General features: G+C 42.0%; 1 protein-coding gene across 1 annotated transcript in view; it reads left to right on the forward strand.

Annotated features, from left to right (window-relative positions):
- The first annotated feature begins 6251 nt into the window (after window positions 1-6251).
- The window catches only part of HERC3 (HECT and RLD domain containing E3 ubiquitin protein ligase 3), a 108382-nt gene continuing 94457 nt past the window's right edge, over window positions 6252-20176 (forward strand). The window contains exon 1 of the mRNA XM_012647211.1: window positions 6252-6483. Within this exon, the coding sequence (XP_012502665.1) occupies window positions 6258-6483 (226 nt within the window). The 5' untranslated portion in view covers window positions 6252-6257. The remainder of the gene's footprint in view (window positions 6484-20176) is intronic.

A 20176-nucleotide genomic window follows, 5' to 3' on the forward strand; every position in this document is an offset into this window, starting at 1 on the left:
ACAATAAAAGGACAGAAGCAGACTATCAGCCATGCTGTCGAAGTGCCTCCCTTTGTGCTCCTTCTAGATTATTCCATCTATCCCTCCTTCTGCCTCCACAATCACTCCCTCGTATTTTGTGTTTGAGTTTTTTGCTTTTCTTCATAGCTTTAGTACCACTGCGTTTTAAATTTCTAGATAACGTGTTATACTTGTGTTTGAACTTTGTAAAGATGCATACTCTGAATTCTTCTGTGATTTAACACTGTTTTTAAGATTTAGCTACACTGATCTGATAGATGGATTCATTTGTTTTTCACTACTATACAGTATTGAATTTTATGCACGTGCCACAGTTTTCTTATCGATGGATATTTGGGTAGTTTTTTGTTCTATTTCAAATGATGCTGAAATGAATATTCTTGTACATATATCTTGGTGCATATGTTCGTGAGTTTCTCGTTGTATAGTAAGATGGCCACTAGCCATATATATACACATATATGGCTACTTACATTAAATTTAAATAATATTAAAATTTCAGTTCTTCACTTGTATTAGCCACATTTCAAGTACTCACAAGCAACCACATGGCTACTGGCTACTATAGTGGTCGGTGCAGATACATAGCATTTCTATCATTGTAGAAAGTTATACGTTTCCAGGTTTTACTCATCTTTGTATCTCCAGTTCCCAGCATAATGCAGGAGCACCGTAGATGTTTAATAGGTTGGACAGTGCTGGTCATATGCCCAGGAGTAAAATTACTGTGCTGTGAGGTATTCACATCTTCATTTTTGCTCCACAATACTAACTTGTTTTCCCAGGTGGTTATGCCAATTTCCACTCCCACGAGCTGTCTATAAGAGTTCTGGCTATTGTGTATCCTTGGCTTGGTGTTGTTAGACTTTTCAATTCTTGCCAGTCAGTTTGGTGTCTTTTGAAGGCAGCCCAGGCTTAAGCAGACAGTGGAGAGATCATTCTTCTACCTTCGCAAAGCCCAGCACCAGGTATCAAAAAGCGTACCACCTGTAAGGGGATGATCAGGGGAGAGGTAGGGATGTTTTCTGTGTTGGCTGAAAAGGTCAGAGGCCTGAAGTTCAGCTGAAGTGGAGGAGAGAGGGAAAAGAGCAGGGAGTGAATTTACATTGTTGAAAACTTCTCTTTGTCTTCTGTGCCATTTCTGCCTATGGTAGTAACATTTTTGCCAATAAAACATGTCATCAAAAAGAATCTTTTTTTCTTACCAGAGTAAATTCTGCATTTGCGTTTTGCCTCCAAATTTTTTTAAAGTTTATATTTGGGGAGTAACTGCAAAGCACTGAATCCTTGGACACTGTCTTTCCCTGCTGTAGAAAAAGACCCCTCTGTACATATGCACCATTCAGGTAATTGCTTCTAAACTTATTTGAAAGGGAGCTTATCCCTATCTTAAATGAGATTAGAAGTTCTGCTTGAGTGTTATTTAGGTTTCAGCGACTTTCAAACAAAGGAATAAGAATCAGTTGTTAGGCTGCTGTGTGGGTAGTCTGATAATAACACAAAGTTTAGGAACTGAAGGTTGTCTTTGAGCATTCAGCTCACTGGGACTGGTAAAAAGATTTTTCTGTCCTCCCCCCTACCCCCAAACCTTCTCAAGAATTGACAAAGAAAATACAAAAAACTTTCTTGTAGCAACCTCAAATACTCTTCATGAAAGTTGTGGCAGATCGCAGGGTTGTTGCCTTGCTGTACTGCAGATTTGGCAGAACACAGCTTATGCTAATCACAGCAAGGAAGAAAGGAGTTACACCCCCAGCCTCTTTTGGGAACTGTCCTGTCTGCTGAGGTCTCAAAAAAGGGCACTAGGAGTAGGAGTAACAGTGACTAAAGCAGCAGACATTTATTGGTCACTTACTACCACATGCCAGGCACCACGCTAAGCAGTTTCTACATGCATTTTCTCATTAATCCTGCAACACCCTATCACTCTTTTCCCCATTTTAGAGACAGGAAACAAGCTTAGAGTGGTTAAACATCTTCCCCCAGGTTTCACAGCTAATGTGGTTAATTCAGGGCGTGGACTTGAGTCCTTTTGACCCGTAAGCCCTGCTAAGATTATCTTGAATCTCTTACCAAGAATAGATGAGAAGGACTGAGCAAAGTGCTGGGTATGACATGGAGAGAAAGTTGTCCTTTGAAAGTGGTCCATCCTTTTATGAGGGGAAATGAGAGGCAGGAAATGGAGGGGCTGGAACTGAGCAGCTACCAGATTTGGGGGTTCAACTAGAGTGTACTTTTACGTGAAAGCTGTATTAATGGCTGGCATTTTTTCAACGCACTAGACTTCTCTTCTGAAAGCTAGATAATCTTGGTGCCTCTTGCTGTAGTTTTGGCAGAGCATTACGATGACCTAGACTGTATTTACAATTCGGATTGATAATTCCATTCATGGGGATACATTTTATTTGCAGTTGCTATTTAATTCTCTTGGTAAGCAGTTTTTGTTGGGCTACTTGAAGATTCCATTACAAGAACTCAGGTGGGAAGGATTTTTGAAGTGTTCCTCAATTAGAGATGATAAAAGCAGAACCTGTTGCATAGAAGATTAAATGAGTTAGTGCCTGTGAAGCACATAGAAAAGTGCCAGACCTAGAGTAAGCTCAAATTGTATTACCCGCTATTGTTATTAATAATAATATAATTTGGGAGTTTTTTATGCAAGTGAAAGAAACCCAATTTGAACAAGCTTAACTAAGATGAACAAAAAAGGGACTTATTAGATTATATATAGTTGATTCTCATTATTTGCAATAGTTATGTACTCTAAAGTCACTGTGAATACCAGATTAGTGAATACAGAGCCATCACTTCTTAGGAAATACAGGGCTAGGTTCCTGCAAGCCTTTGGGTCGTGACATTTTTGTCAATTCATCAATACATACCTTGTTTTATGTGTGTTTCTGTCTAGATACCTTATTTAGTATATCTTATAAATATATGCAATATTTCTCTAAATAAAACATTAATTGAGAAAGGTTTAACATTTTCCTGACCCTGGGTAATGTGACAATAAATGTTTTTGTATTTCAGCTTCACATCAATACTGTCTGCTGTGCTTTTTGGTTATTTTGGTTGTCATCTCATGAATCCACAGATTTAGTTGCTTTTCCATCTTTTCTAAAGTTTCATTATGCACTATAGACGTTACATGAGCACTTTCTGGGGTGGCCTCACATACAGATGGGTGGATTTCCTTTTCCATTTTTGGATGTACCCTATTATTCATAACATTGAACTCATGGCCAACAGTGTAGCTCATGCATGAAGGAAACCTGTCTAACACACACATTTTCTCTGTAAGGCACATAACAGCCTTCTTGCATCTAGGAACACTAGACAGCACTTCAGCTCTCTGCTTGGGGGCCATGTTTAACAGCAAAATCACCAACAAAACACAAAAAATGTGACACTAAATAGACTGCAAAAAGGACACTTGTTTACAGAGTGAGTTGAAATGAGAAAGCAGAGTATAGCCTTGTTCCTATAGCCAGGAACATGAACATGCACATAGGGTGATTCAATTTTTTATCTCTCTGCTCATGTCTGGGAATGATTGAAAAAGCACTCCAAGTAGTATTGATTTGGGGTTTACAAATAAATTTCAGTGAGTAGACAAATTCCCAAGCATGAAATCCAAAACTAATGAAGCTCACTTGTGCTTAGAAAGAGTCAAGGCGGTAGTGTGGGCACGAGGTAAGAGGGGCTTGAAAGGCTCAGTCAACATCACTGGGGCTCTTTCTGTCTCCTCTCTGAATACTTATGCCTGGGTAGCTTCATAATCTCTTACAGGTGTCCCCCGTATGGCGGGGAAGGTAGCTTTTGGCAGCCTCAGTTATCTTTCAGAGGCAAAAGGCAGTTTTCCATCAGAGCTCCATGGAACTTACTGGGGAAGGACTCTGGCCCAGTTGGGAGTGTGAACCTATTCCTGCACCAGTCACTATGGCTTAGGAGGGCATTCTCTGATTGGCTTGGTGTGGGTCATGTACTATTGCTTAGGAGGGCATTCTCTGATTGGCTTGGTGTGGGTCAAGTACTGTGGCTTAGGGGGGGGCATTCTCTGATTGGCTTGGTTGTGGGTCATGTACTATTGCTTAGGGGGGGCATTCTGATTGGCTTGGCCAGGGTCATTGAATAAAGCCACTGTGAGCATTGTTGACAGATCTTTGTGTACACATACACGCATCGCTTCTTGATACCATATTTTTAGACCTATCGTTTATACTAGGCTTAATGCTACAGTTGCCTAATCTCATCCTCTATCTCTTAATTCTGACTAGTTTCACTCTTAGGAACTTTATTTTCAAGTTTTTAGGACATCTTGTATTGCATACTGACTACAATTTAGTCATTCTGCAAGTATTTAATTTTGTGTGTGTTTTGATCTTATAGGTAACGTATTATTAGTAATATAAATCTACTTGGGTGGCAGTGCGGTCCTGTGGATGCGAGTGTGGACTTTGGGGTCAGGCCTAGATTTATAGCCTGGTTCTGCTCCTTCCAGCTGCGTGACCTTGGGATGCTGCTTATTCTCTGCCAGCCTTGTTTTATCTGAAAATGAGGCTAAAAAGTCATATTTATGGCACAGGGTTGTTGTGAAGATGAAATGAGATAAGGATATAAAATGCATATTAGCACAGTGACTGGTGCATTATGATGTTGCTTATATAATTATTGGTAGGAGACATAAGACAAACTTATGAAACATTAAAAATAAAGCTATTAGTGCAGATAATAGCAACTGGGCAAGTTGGGAGAACTAAATTATGGATAGATTATGTGATCTTGCCGGTCTATTTAAATGTGTATCCTTATACCACCACTACCACCCTGCTAATTTTGCATTTTTTCTCTCTTCCCCCCCAGTCTTTGCAAGTAACTCAGAGAATAATGTTTAATTTTAATGCACTTTTAGTGTGGAATCTAGACAAGAATAAAAAGCAAGAAGCAGAACTTTTGGGTTAAGATAGCAGATTGAGATTCAGTTTTATATTTTATTTTGGGCCTTTTCCTAAAAGTCTCAAGAGTTGAAAGAGTAAGTCAGGATTACCATAAAGCAGTTGTAAAATTAACTTGTACATACAAATTAGCATCATTAAGGACAAAGTACTGTAATTGTTGTCAAGAGGGATTGAAAGAATTAACTTCGTCTGTGTTGTAATCTTTAATTTTGTTTGGTCATGGTTATACCTTGGGAGAAAGGAGTTTGTCATTTTAAAAGCTGAATTTGCACAGAATAGCCAATTAGCTTTTTCCGTTGTACCTTTAGATTCGTAGAAATTAGTGAAAATTCTTTCCTGTAGATTATGTAGACAAATTGATAAATTCAGCTTTTTTTTTTTTTTTTTTTTTGAGGCAGAGTCTTGCTCTCTGCCCAGGCTAGAATGCGGTGACATCATCACAGCTCACAGCAACCTCAGACTCCTGGGCTCAAACAATCCTCCTGTCTCAGCCTCCTGAGTAGCTGGGACTATAGGAGCATGCCACCATGCCTGGCTGATTTAAAAAAAAAAAAGAAAAAAATTTTTTTTTTTGGTTTTTAGAGATGGGGTCTCACTGTTGCCCAGGCTGGTCTTGAATTCTTGGCCTCAAGCAATCCTCTTGCCTCAGCCTCTCAAAGTGCTGGGATTATAGGTGTGAGCCATCACCTGGCCATGTTTTAATTTGATAGAAGGTTTGGGATTCTGAAAAGTCATTACCGAACAGGTAACAATTTCAAACTGAGTGTTAGACATCCCTGTTCTCAAAATTCATTTGCTGTTGTCTGCCACAGAATCTGCTAAATGGCCAGGTTCCAGTTGCATCCTTATCACAGGATTCCATTGCTCCGCTTCATTTGGTGTATTAAATAGGAACTTCTACTTTTTTAGAAGACCTTGATGGTTTGCAAAGATCATTTCAACCAGTTTCCTGTACTCAGAGTTCTTTAGCAATGACCTGAAAACCACATGTAGTCAGTGTTCACTCATTCATTTAAAACAAACAAAATTTGTTTAAACATGTTTTTTACACTCTTACTAAAATACAGAGTTATAGCATCATTATAACTTGCATCTACTTTAGCAATATTAATGTTTTATTTTGAGATATATGATATATGAAGAATATTAAGAGGTTATTTTTTAAATTGGTTACATTTATTACTTGAATTGATTTTTTTCTGACATTAAAAGAATTTTTTTAACCTTTTTTTACAAAACTCTCTTCTAGGCTACATGACTCCCTGAAAGATAAGAACAATGTTATGTTGGGGATATTGGTCTCTGGGCCAACCTGGGATCAGCACCAACCTGCAAGGCATCGTGGCTGAGCCACAGGTGTGTGGATTCATATCTGACAGGAGCGTCAAGGAAGTGGCCTGTGGAGGAAACCACTCCGTGTTCCTGCTGGAGGATGGGGAAGTTTACACGTGTGGTTTGAACACCAAAGGGCAGCTGGGCCATGAGAGGGAAGGAAACAAGCCAGGTGAGTGTACTTTGTCTTGATTATCAGCGAGAGTGGAAAGGCAGAGGGCCAGGTGGAGATTGCCTCACCAAGTGTTTCGCTTTCTTCAAGGCTCTTTTGAAAGGTGCGGGGATTACCTGCTCTTTGGAACTATCGTGTCTAATTCAACCTTCTGATGGAAAAAACAGACTTTTCCTTTTTCATCTTGTTAGATAACATATGTATTATTAATTACCAGGGGAGGGAAGGTGACTAGTTCAGTGTTAGAGGAATAGATTTTCCCCAGTAATTATATGGGTGGAGAGCTAGTGCGCGTGGGTTTGGAGAAGGATTTCTCCAGACAAAGATTAGGATAGAAAGAAGAAATTTATTTTACTTTTTCCAGGCGGAAAAGGACCAACATGGTGAAAGAAAGGGAGATAGTGTTGGCATAGAAAGTCAGTTATTCAGGCTTTTTATTCAGGGTGAAGAAGATTTGTGGCTGTAGCCAAATTAACAGGGTACTGTGAAACTTCTACATCTGGGCCTCCTCTCTTCTTGGCAAGAAGATGATAACAGAAGCGGCTGTAGAGTAATTAGCAGGAAGCAGCTGCAAGACATCAGGTTGTCTGTCTTTCCTGTTTTTTTCTTCTGGAGACTTGGTTATCTCCAAAATGTCGTCAGACTTATTGCAGGGATATGATTTTGTCCGTGAGATTTGGTTTTGGGCAGGAAACTAAGGCCTGGAGTTTGCCGCCCACTGCTGTCCACTCAGGACTCCTCAGGAACTCCTTGAGGCTATAAGACAAATTCCAAAAATGCAGTGGCTGGTGGATGTAAAGAGAGATTTACGTTCCCTTTTTATGTGTTCTGCTCTTTTCAGATGTTGTGAAAGTGGAACCCCCTGCAGGGAGCCTGTCATCTAGTCAGCTGGGGAAGAGGGAGAGAGCAGGGAGAGCTGATAGAATTGATCTTTAGCTGTTACTGGGGAAATTGTGGGATTAGATATTTCCCGTGATTTTTCACAAGGCTGCCCTTTCAGTAATTGAATCCTAAGCCATTGTGATGGTTTTACGAACAGGTAATCCTCATACAGTCAGTATCAGAAGCTTTTCTCCCTAATTACCCATTCATTCCTTTGTTTCTGCAACATGCTTTTGTTAAGCATTTTATGCTCAGCAGTGTGTTTGGTGTTCGGAGTAGAAACATGAGTGAGATACAGTGATGATGTGGCTTTGCTAATCCCCATGGCAAGTGCTGTCGTGGAAGTATGTGTGAGGCAAGTGGAAGAATACACTGGGGACGGGAGAGGGGAGATTGGTTCTGGCTTGGGGAGTTGAGTAAGAAGCATGAGTAGGACTTTGGCAAATGTGTGTGTGTGTATGTGCATGCATGTGTGAATCAATGTGACAGGGATACCAAGCTTGTCACACACCTGATACCCAGTGGTATAGACATACAGGTGCAATACTTGTCCATGGCATGTTGAATAGTGTGCTGAGACTGGTCATAGAGGTTAGTGGGAGAGGATAAGCTGGAAAGGTAGGGGCTAATTAGTTTCCTTAGATTTCAGTGCTTTTCATTTAAAACAGGTGCTGTGCATAAAGTCTGTTTTGATTTTTTTTTTTCCTCCTACTTTTGAAGAATCTAAGTTTGACTTTCATTATATGTGTAGTGTGGATTTATGAGGTGCTCTGCTTTTAGGGGTGATGATGTGTAAATGAGTCTCCTTTTGGTGAGAAATGATAAGATGGGGTCTTAAATGGTGCCCGTGTATTTGTCACACTAGCGTGAGTGTGTGCCCTTTGTTACCTTCTGTCCTTCTCATTCAATCCAGATCAAATCCAGACCCCGATGCTTCATTAAAGAATAGCCTTGAAAAAAAAAAGGAATAGGCTTGCTGTTTTTTCTAGATGATTTTTTACTATTAAATTTGGCATCAGGATGAGCTAAGTTTCTTCTGCGACACCGTCTCCCTCTTCTCTCATGTTAATCCCTCCCCTTGGTGGTTGTGCTCCATAGTTTTCCTGCCCAAATGTCAGTGTAAATTTCTAATCATTAATTTTCATGTTGACCGTTGGGAAAATGGTGCAGGGTTTGTTGTGAGCAAAATTGTGACGTATGTGAAGTGTGCTTTGTAGGTTCCCACTTCCTCATTCTTCACCCCCACTTTCCCTTGTGGAGCCCATTCTGAGGCACCCCCCAGTCCTTACCCGGGAGCAACACCCCACGATCTAGCCGCACGTTTCCTAACCTGTGGGCCCAGAACTCTTGGGATTTCAAGGAAGGGGTCTGCAGAATCCTGTATAGACCAACACCCTTATATGTACAATGCACCTGATACTGCGGGTTTTCAAATGATTCTGTTTACTAAAATAAAAATTCAGTTAAAAGTGCTCCTAATTCAGAAATTGGTAAATCCTACTCATTATGTGTTTTGCTAATTAATATAATACAAAAGTATAATATACAACTTCTGTGGAGGTCGCAGGAAGAATTTTGACTTTTACAAATGGTCTTCATGTAGAAAAAGGTGAAAAGCCAAGGTCTCCTTTCCTCTCCTCCTGTTAAAACTTGTGTCTCACGTTAAGTCCCTAGATGTGCTGTTTCCCCAGGAGCGAGCCGGCGTCGAACGACTGATGCCTCCAGGTCCCAGCCCAGCAGCGTGCGCTTTCCTGCAGGGGTGTCTAATGTCCCGAGGACTTAGAGGAACTTAAGGCCCACTTGACTCCACTGATCCTTGAAAGACTTGTCCCCACCCTAGTCTGCCTTCGAAGGGAGTATTTTGGGAACTGGGAGATCTTTCCAGTACTCCTGCAGAGATAGCAGGGTTAGGGTGCGCTCTGGAGTCAGATAAACGTAGTAGAGGCGTTACCCTGTGTGACCTAAAATGGGATTCTGCCTGCTCTTTGCTAGGCGCGGGCAGTCTGCGTACGTGTCTTAGGTAGCGTCTGGCAGTTCTGCGTCACGCCTCACAAATCATGCTGCTGCGCAGGTTCACCAACCCATGGAAAGCCTGGTGCTGTCTCTAGAAGGACGGGGAAAGATGCCTGGGCTGGGAGTTTGAGACCTGGGATCTAGTCCTTGAGCCACCAGGAAATAGTAGTGTGGCCTAGGCAAGTTTCTTCCTGTTTCTGAACCTCAGTTCCCTTTGCTGTAAAAAGGAGGAGACTTCGTGTTCTAGAATTGTGGTTCTTGATAGAGTAGATTCAAATGGTAAAGAAGACGCACAAAACTGCCTGCAGCCTGTGAAGGCTGCCATCCTCCCACCCTCTTCGTCTGTCTTCCCTGTGGCTCAACCTTCTGACAGGCAGGGCCTGGCACTCAGACATGCCTCACTGCACTTTTTTGTCTTGGAGCCGGGGGTGAGAGGATTCTCTCTGGGGTGGCAGGTGGGAAAGGAACCGGAAACCTTGCAGCACAACGACAGTAGAGATTGGTAGAAGGCAGAATACGTCTGAGTGCAATCTGACATTTCTCCAGTGGAGCCTCCTGACGCAGCCCCGTGGAGCTAGTGGTAGGTTTTGGTGGCCCTCTTGATGTCACACTGTAGCAGCCACTCTGCGTCTGCCTGCACACTGGGTCAGCCTGCGCCTTAGTCATCCTGCAGCCGCTGTCCCCAGGCAGTGCTGAGTGACTGCAAGAAACCCAAGCTAGAGATGTGCCAAGAAGGCTTTCGGATTCAGCTATGGAATCTAGCCCGTGCTTGTGATCTAAATTTGGAATAAGCTAGACGCTAGTGTAAATTACAAGAGATTCCAGAAATTTCTCTTGTTGGGTAAGCTTGTCTGTTAATTATAAACTCCATAGCAGCTGTGGAATAGTGCCTCTTTGAATGGAAAGATTATGTGGGTGGGTGCCTCCCCCTCTTCATTTTACTTTTCATTGGTAGGTGTGTTCTAAATCTGGGTTCCGTTTGGGCTTATTTTTAATGAGCGGAAAGAAGAGAATGAACATGTTCTCTGTGTGTGCTTATTGAGAACCAGGACCCGGTGAGCGCCTGGACAGGAAAGGGAAGTCCATGGCAGACAGACCCTGCCACAGGTGGGTCGTGCGGGCCCTGGCCCCCAGGAATGCTGCCCTTAAGTAGCCTCTGTGGTATTTAGGGAGGGAGCTCGATGGAAGGCCCCTGACCCAGGAGAGGGTGTCTCTGGGAGCAGGGGGCAGGTCTGTGATTTCAGCTCAACGTCATTGCCCAGGTCAATTGACTTTGACATAGGAAAGATTTAAAAAAGTGAATCTATGACTATTTCCTCTAAGGCTTTGGGAGTGTAAAGAAGTGAGTTTAAGGATTTAATTCTATGGTGGCCTACCTCCAAGGGACTTAGACAGTTTTGAACACGAGTGGAAAACTTAGGATTTCTTTTTCTTGCTTCACAGGGTTGTCTGCGAATGGAATAAGGCCTGTCCCTCAACACCCGCTCTACTGACTGAGCTTGTTTGCTGAGCTCCGCCTCCTGTTGGATCAGCGGTGGCATTAGATTCTCATGGGAGCGTGAACCCTACTGTAAACTGCGCATGCGAGGGATCTAGGTTACTCACTCCTTATGAGAATCTAATGCCTGCTGATCGGAGGTGGAGCTGAGGCGGTGATGCTGGTGCTGGGGAGCGGCTGCAAGTACAGATTGTCACTAGCAGAGAGGTTTGACTGCACAGAGACTATCATAAATCAATTGCTTTGCAGACTCATATCAAAACTACCAGTGAGTGGCAAGTGACAATTAAACTGCATGTGGTAACAGGCTTTAGGTCAGAATCCCACGCTTATTTTAGTCTGCATGTGGCCCCCCTATTATTTTATTTAGCACTTCCATCCCCGCCTCTTTCTCGCACTGCTCACTTGTCTCGGTCACGGTTTTGGTAAGCCCACAAGCTAACCCCATCAAAAATGAATAAAAAACAGACGTCGCTGGAGAGCTTCTTTGAAAAGGGGCAAAGACCCAATGATGGGACAGCAGAAGACTCAAGACTGCCAACAAAATGAAAGCTGCGTTTAAAAGAAAATACCAAGAGTCCTGTTTAAATTATGGGTTCATTGCAACAGGTGATTCACGTTCTCCAGGCCCGCTTTGTATAGTATGTGGCGACTGGCTATCCAAGGAAGCCAGGAAACCTTCAAAACTGCTTTGCCACATGGAGACCAAACACCCTGCATTAAAAGACAAGACTTGGGAGTTTTTGAAAAGAAAAAAAAGTGAACATGAAGAACAGAAGCAATCATTGAAGGCCACCGCTTCATCAAATGTGTCTGAGCTGAGAGCATCATTCTGAGTGGCTAACCGCATTGCTAAAGCTAAGAAGCCCCTTACTATTATTGGTGAAGAGTTGGTGCTGCCTGCTGCTGAGGACATTTGCCGTGAACTTTTAGGAGAGGCTACAGTTCAAATGGTGCATGTTCCTCTTTCGGCCAGCACCATGACTAGACGAATTGATGAAATAGCAGAGGATATCGAGGCACAATTGTTAGGGAGGATTAATGAATCACCGTGGTTCGCAATCCAGGTTGATGAGTCTACCAGTGCTGACAACAAGGCAACAATGCTTGTTTTTGTGTGATATATTTTCAGGAGGATGTGCATGAGGATATGTTATGTGCGCTTTTGTTGCCAGCCAACACCACAGCTGCAGAACTAGTCAAGTCTTTGAATGGTTACATATCAGGAAAACTGGGTCATTTTGTGTCTGTGTATGCACCGATGGAGCGTCTGCCGTGACTAGATGGCTTTCTGGTTTCACTATGTGTGTCAAGGAGGTCACTTTTGAATCTGAGTCTATGCAGTGTGTCATCCATAGGGAAATGCTAGCTAGCCGGAAAATGTCACCCGAACTAAACAACATTTTGCAGGATGTGATTAAAGTTGTCAACCACATTAAAGTACATGCCCTTAACTCACGTGTGTTTGCACAGCTCTCCGTGGAGATGGTCACAGAGCACACACGTCTTATACACAGAAGTGAGGTGGCTTTCTAAAGGTAGATCACTGGCCAGAAGATTTGAGTTTCAAGAGCTGCTCTAGAGGCTGGGCGCGGTGGCTCACGCCTGTAATCCTAGCACTCTGGGAGGCCGAGGCGGGCGGATTGCTCAAGGTCAGGAGTTCGAGACCAGCCTGAGCAAGAGCGAGACCCCCGTCTCTACTAAATAATAGAAATGATCTGGACAACTAAAAAAGATATATACAGAAAAAATTAGCCGGGCATGGTGGCACATGCCTGTAGTCCCAGCTACTCTGGAGTCTGAGGCAGTAGGATCGCTTGAGCCCAGGAGTTTGAGGTTGCTGTGAGCTAGGCTGACACCACGGCACTCACTCTAGCCCGGGCAACAGAGTCTCAAAAAAAAAAAAAAACTGCTCTAGAGCTTTCTTTTAGAAAAACAGTCACCACTGGCAGCACATGTCAGTGACACAGAGTAGGTCGCAAAACTTGCTTACTTGTGTGACATATTCATCCTACTCAATGATCTCAGTCTGTCACTGCAGGGGAGAATGACAGCTGTGTTCAAGTTGGCAGATAAAGTGGCTGCCTTCAAAGCCAAACTGGAATTACGGGGGCGATGAGTGAACATTGGGATTTTTGACATGTTTCAAACATTAGCAGAGATTTTGAAAGGAGACTGAGCCAGGGCCTTCTTTCTCCCTGCTGGTGCGTGATTATCTATCTCAGCTTTCAAAAGAGTTTGAGCATTACTTCCAACCACAAAAGACCCTCGCACTGGGAAGGAATGGATCCGTGACCCATTTGTGAATAAGCCAGGTGAATCGACTTTGTCCATGCTAGAAGAGGATCAACTGCTTGAGATTGCAAGTGCAGTGGCCTTTAAAGTGTGTTTGAGACAGCTTCACATCTCCATACGTTCTGGATTAAAGCCAAGGTGGAATATCCTGAGATTGCCACAAAAGCACTGAAAAGCCTGCTTCCATTTCCGACATCCCGTCTTTGCGAAGCAGGGTTTTCTGCAATGACAGCCACCAAAACGGAATTACGGAGTAAACGCGACATAAGCAATACACTTCGGGTGTCCCTGTCTCCCATCACCCTCAGATAGGACCCTCTAGTTGCAGGAAACAAGCTCAGGGCTCCCACCGATTCTGCATTAGGATGAGTTGTATAATTATTTCATTATATATTACGATGTAATAATAGAAATAAAGTACACAATAAATGTAATGCGCTCGAATCATCCCGAAACCATTCCCCGCTTCCTTCGTCTGTGGAAAAATTGTCTTCCATGAAACCAGTCTCTGGTGCCAAAAAGGCTAGGGACTGCTGATACAGGAAAGATGCTTCCAGGAGGAAAGTCTTCCACGTAACCATGTGCTGTGAGTCTGTCCTGCCGATCATCAAATACCCATTCATACGCTTCGTCTCTGACTCTCTAGCTGGAACAGAAGGCATGCGAATTCAATTTTCTGGATGCGTTGTGTAGATGTGACAGCGCGGTGGCGTAAAGTACTCCACAAGGATTCTCAGGTTGGAGACCCTTTTTCCCCCTCCTTGAGAATATCTGAGGGTTTCCTGTTGTTGCCGCCTCTGAGGCTGCTGTGTTTTCCTTGTGTTCTCATTTCTCTTTTCACATTAGTGATGCCCTTATGTGACCAACTTTGTGTGTGGCGAGGATGGGGCGTTTCAAGGACACGTCAAATACTGAAACTCCTGGTTATGCAGGCCCCAGATGTTTTTACAGTGTGTCAGGCAGCACAGGGTCCTAGCTTAGGTGTGCCCGTGACTCATTCGTTTGTGCTTAGGCCAAGGGCAAAGAGGCCTGTGATTTCCAGAAGCATTTTTCATATGCACAATATTAAAGCCCCATGTACACTCATTGTCTAACTTAAAAAAGTGTTGGATTGTGACCCTTTTGCATATTCCACTCTCATACGACTTTTCTCTCCTTCATTCTCATCCTCACATTCTGATATCAATCTCATCCTTTAACCACAAATCAGATAGTTTCAGTGATTGGAGGCATTATAGGATTATTACTGATTTCATCATGTTTTGTTCATGAATTCATCTCATAATTTCATAATGGGGTTACAGAGCTGGTGTCATAGGAAGACTTGTGTGCCCTTCCCTTCCTTTTTAATAGAGCAAGCAAACAAAACAGTTTTTTTCCCTAAGTGATATTTTTTATAAGTGATTAATTTATAACTGAACATTAAGTCTTGAGCTCTTTTATAAAACTTAATAGAAACTGGTTGCCCGTAGGAAAACATTTTAAAATTTTACCTCGGTTTACTATGACTCTCTGATTCCCACCCAGCCACTTTGCAAACACTACTCTTCAGCTAAAGGGACAGTTCTCCTTTCACCGTACACACTGATTTCCAATACTGGGATTTTAGCGTAAGCTAATCCTGTGTTATTAGGAATATCTGAATTTACATAAATGTTCTCTAACCTTTCTTCTCATCTTGAATAGACGAGAACTATGGTAAATGCAGTTATTTAGTTGAATCTAATTTGGCTCTGCTAAATTTTTAAAATTCTGCCTAGACATCCCAGGAAACCTTTTCGTAGCAAACCCAGAGGGGAGCAGTTTATAAGCAAGCTATAACATTTCTGTGCAACACTATTTGATTCATATCTATGTTTGGTTCCTACTTCCTCCTGAGTTAGTTTCTCTCTTTCAGGTAATTTAATCCAATTCACATTCACGTTGTGTAGTCAATCTAAGCATTTCCATAATGCCCATCTCCGTATGTAACAGCTCTCCTGCTGTTTGATAAATGAGGTTTACAAAACAGCATGTCCAAAAGCCTTAATTCCCAAAACCGGTAGTTGCTTCTAACCCTGGTAGAAGTAACGCTTTCCACTAGCTTCTCAGGTTGCTCTCGGGCATCTGAAGGACGCGATAACTCCATCACGTTAATCAGCTCTTGCCGAAAAGCAAACTAGCTGAGCTGAAAGGAAATAGAAGAAATCTTGTAATGACTTCCTGTTATTGAAGTGCATGTTTCCACGGGCATAACTCTGATATCAAAGAAAGAAGGTGCCACAGGAAGTGTTCAGATCTCAGCGAGCACTTGTTAGGGCCCCATCTTTTCCTCATTAGGCGTGGCAGGTGGTCCAGGAGCCTGCACAGCCCTTTCTGATGATAGTGATAATGGCAGGAATCAAACGCAGTGGGGTGTCGTGCCTTCTTTGATAGCTGGGTAGGTGGCTTTTCTGGTTCAGAGGTCGAAGGATCAGGAGCCACTGTCGTTTAATATTAATAATTTTGTTTTCTGGGGTGGTTAATCAAAAGTTACTTTTTTCTGTTTATGATACTCAGCTGACTTTCTTTAGAGCTATTTGAGTGTTTTAGAAAATGTATACTTATTAACGAGCATACTCGTGAATGTGAGGTGTTACTTGTGAGTTTTAAAAATTTATGCTATTCTAAGTAATTAGCACAGTGGTTTGCATCATGAAACAAGAATTTCAGTTCATTTGTTAATTGTAAAAGTGGTCAACTATACATATTATAAGCTCTCTTCACCTCTGATGTGCTTAGCATTTTTAAGCTGATTAATGCTCATGATAGCTCTGTAAAGTAGGTCAGTATTATTATCCAAGGTATATGTGAAGGAGAAAAGGGAGGTGAGTTTGTCTCCCTGAAACAGTACCCTGTTTGAGTACTGATAGATGGTTTGGTTTTAATAATCCTAGAATTGTGTCCATATTTTTTTAATCTCAGGCTGATTGGGAAGGCCTGATAGAATTTTGTTCTCAGACTGTTTTTCTTGTTTGCATTTAATTTCCACTCAGTTCTTATGGAAGAAACAAAAAAGATGTAAGTTTGGCTGCCAAGAAGCTTTTATTCTTTAACTTACTGGTTAAATACCAAATATGATCCAGGTACTTTGGTAAAAGGCACTAAGAAACAATTCCATTTTCATCTTTAAAATCGTTAGACTACTGTTTGTCAGTGTTGGGCAAAGGAGTCACAAAATCTAAAAAATATGGAAATGAGGCTTTATTTCTAAGAAAAGGTGCCACGACCTCTGGCTGAAATGGAAAAGCAAGCACTTTGAGAGAGGGGTAAAGGGAACAAGAATTGATGCTGAGTGGGGTGGCCGAATATACACATTTAATGAGCTACAGGAGGAGTCACGAATACTTATGAAAGGAGAAACATGCGCGTGTGCAGTTGAGCTTCGTGCTCCTGCGTGGGTCCCGTGTTCAAAAGATGGCAGGGTCAGCATAACCTGAGGGTGGAGTTTTCAGCCCTCTGACATCAAAAGGTGAAGCGGAGAACATGCAAACCCTCTGCACAGCCTCTGTGGACTGGTCAGAACCGCTCTGTGGTTGGCGGTCTCTTATCAGGAAGGAACGCTGGTCCCTTGTGTCAAAACCGCAAAAAGGGAGCGATCGGGAGGGTGGTTGAAATTGGTGGTAGAGCAAGTCTTTTCCAAAGGACCGATTTCTGTTGAATCCTCAGGGAAGAAAGCCTAGCGGTGGTTAGTGACGGAGTGGGTGTGACAGTGATTGTCACGGCCAGAAACTCAGTGTTTTAAGATTTCTCTGGGGTCCCTTAGCCAAGAGGGGGTCTGTTAAGTTGGTTGAGGGGCTCAGGATTTTATTTTTATTTCTCATCAGCCTGCTCCTTTATGCTCTTTTGAATACCAGTAATTGGTGGGAAGTACACATCATCATTCAGATTTCAGGCTGAGATACATTTTGCCTTGAAATTTGCCTCTTTTTCTTTATTTCCTTGAATTATTTACTTTTTTATCAGTCAGTCATTGATTCAGCAGCCATTTGCAGAGTGACTAGACTACTAGGTTGCTAATATGTTCTAGATAGTGTTAGAATGCAACTAATTTTAGTACACGTCTCACCCTTTGGGAGTTCATGGACTAGGTGGGAGCATGAGATACATCTGTAAAGGTTATATAATGCAGTTCACCATGCGACAAGCAGGTGATAACAGGTCCTACATGTGTCAAAATAAGCGTTGTCCTGCCATGACGAGACAGGTCAATTCAACAGTGTTGAATTCTGAATTCTAACAAATGTCCTCTCTTAGACCCATACACATATAAAGTTCGCATTTGTCTTAGTTTTATGAGCTTGTGGGAGGAGCCAGCTTTAGCATTTCAGAGAAGGGGCAGCTTTGGTGATGGTTTCAGGGCTCCAGGATGTTCCCTGATTTTAGTAAGTTCTCCCTTTAATTCTGAATTTTTGTGTTGCAATAGCTGTGTTGTAGTTTGGTGATTTTGATGATCTCTTGCCTAGGTTGATGATCTGTGATCCTTATAGATGAGAGTAGGTAGAATGTTTCTTAATTTTATCAGTCTAGATAGGGTGCATCTAATCAGCTGATATTTCACAGCTCTTTAAGAACTACTGGAATTCTTTGTAAGCCTTTCTGAGTGAATGCCCTTTGGTAGCATGTAATGTTGAAATCTTTGATAACTCTCTGACAGATACACTGTCTCATCCTTGCATACTAGGAATCATTTTTTCGCTTATTAAAATTTCTGTTATAATTATTAAATGACTTACAGCAACTGAAATCATGATTGTGAATAATTTTAGAGTATTAACTAATTAGTAATTAGCTAATTACGTATTATAATGAATAAGAGCATGGTCTAGCTGTCTGACTCTGGGAAAGTTGCTTAACCTCTGTGTCTCAGTTTCCTTAGTTGTAAAATGTGAATAATAATATCTATCTACCAAGTTTGTTAAGATTTAATAAGTTGTATGTCAGGTATTTGGAATAATGCCTGGCTTATGATAAGCCCTCAATTAGTGCTACTATTATTATTATTGTAGTAGTAGTAATTTGTGTTAACACCTTCCATTACAATTTTTTTGTCCTTCCAGCATATTAACAAATTAGTAAATCATTACAAATATACACATATATAATCATGTTGACCATTTTTATAGGTTTCCTTAACCCTGTAGGATCTGCTGAATGGGATGGACATTCAGGAAGGGAGATGTTGTAAGTTAGGATTGTTAAGGGACAATTTACACATTTTGTTCATTTTTATTTTGAGTTTTAAAGGACGTCTGTTTATTTTCAATTTTTTGGTATCCTTTACCTTACTGTTTCCAAGAAAAGTACCTTGCATATGTTGGATACTCTGTAAAAACTGATTATACACACATGGATATGCACCCATAGATCTTTATGCCATCATTGGCATTGCCTCCAGCATTCTCGTCCAAAATTGCAAAGATAAGGGAATCAAATTAGGCCACTATGGATGTTATGGCACACCGTGAACTACTTTGTGTTGCTCCTAGAAGTCTTGAAGTGTTTGGCAGCAGTTAGCCAGGTAGTATGATCTTACCATAGGTTCAGAAAATACAGTGCAATCCACTGACTCTGAGCCCAGCTAAATGCTGTGGGCGTTGCTTTAGGCTTCCAGTTAGCTCTGATGGGGTGAATCTTTGGACAGAGATGTAAATGACCTGAAAGAATGTAAGTGGTTTTCCTTTCTACATTCTGCAGTTGCCGAAGGAGAGATCACTCTGGAGTCTGAACCTGTCTGTCGGATCCCTGTTTTTTTTGTTCTGTTTTTTTAATTGGTTATGTATCAGTCAGGATGCTTTCATCTTTAAGTAACAGAATACTTAGCTAACTATGTCATGAACAATGAATAAAATGTATTACCTCACATAAGCAAAGGTATTTTTAGGATTGATTAAATCAGTAGTACAGTGACACAATTAAGCACCCCAGCTGTTTCCCATCTTTCTGTTCTGGAAATGGAATTTTGTAGTGATGCAGAGATTTACCCACCAATTTTCTAGCCACTGGTGTGGTTGTAAGATTTTCTGGCCTCCTTTAAAGCTGCGTTTGCTCCCCAAGTGTTTTACCAGCAGGGGTCAGCCCTACCAGTACGCCATGTTTTTTGGGTGCCAGAATTGGCCTGTTACATTGAAAGTTTTATTGTTTTCTCCCCTGTGATATTTTTGTCCTCTGATACTCTGTTAGCTATTGAAATGAAAATATTCTCAATGAACTCACAGACTTTCAAAAGGAATATTATTTACCTTATTAAAATTTGGGGGTGTGGTGGCATGCGACTGTAATCGCAGCACTTTGGGAAGCGGAGGCAGGAGGATCTCTTGAGGCCAGGAGTTTAAGGCCAGCCTAGGTAACATAGCGAGATCCCACCTCTTAAAAAAAAACTGGGGAGCGTCTGAGAACTTTTCTCAAAGGCTAGTCATGACAGCATCTCGGTCTGTTACCTCTTTTGGGGAGTTCATACTGCTACGAAGAGTTTATAAGGCCCTCTTTTTCCGTTTTTCAAAGTTATCCTTATGAGAACTTGCAGAGAGCCCTTAACAAATAAAAAAACTTTCTTTCTATTTCAGATAGATTTGCAACAGTGTACTTTATCACGTGAAAGAAATCTTTCTCTTATTGGTTTAGCATTGGCCTCTTGCTACTTAAACTGTGCTAATCATGGCGAGATTATTCGACTGTGCTGATTGAGAGAGCAAATTCTACATTCTGCCTGTACACAGAGGCTCTCTGGGCACAAAGTAGGGGGTTCAGGAGGGTGGGGACCATTATGCCTTTAGGCAGCAAGTCCCCTGGCTTCTCCCAAGGAGGTGGAAGCAGCAGGCGAGCAGTGACTGCTGGGTCTCCTCAAGGACTAGCTGGAAGCAGGAGTGTTGCGGGCAAGTTGGAGAGAAAGGAAAGTTAGGAGAAACGGAGATAGCAGTCGTGCTGAGCTCACCAGGAGGCACAAGTTAAATTCTCCTTTCCCTTCAGATGAGCAAAGAAGGCTGA

This window comes from Propithecus coquereli, unplaced genomic scaffold (assembly GCF_000956105.1).
Source record: "Propithecus coquereli isolate 6110/MARCELLA unplaced genomic scaffold, Pcoq_1.0 Scaffold26, whole genome shotgun sequence".
In the NCBI taxonomy this organism is placed as follows: Eukaryota; Metazoa; Chordata; class Mammalia; order Primates; family Indriidae; genus Propithecus; species Propithecus coquereli.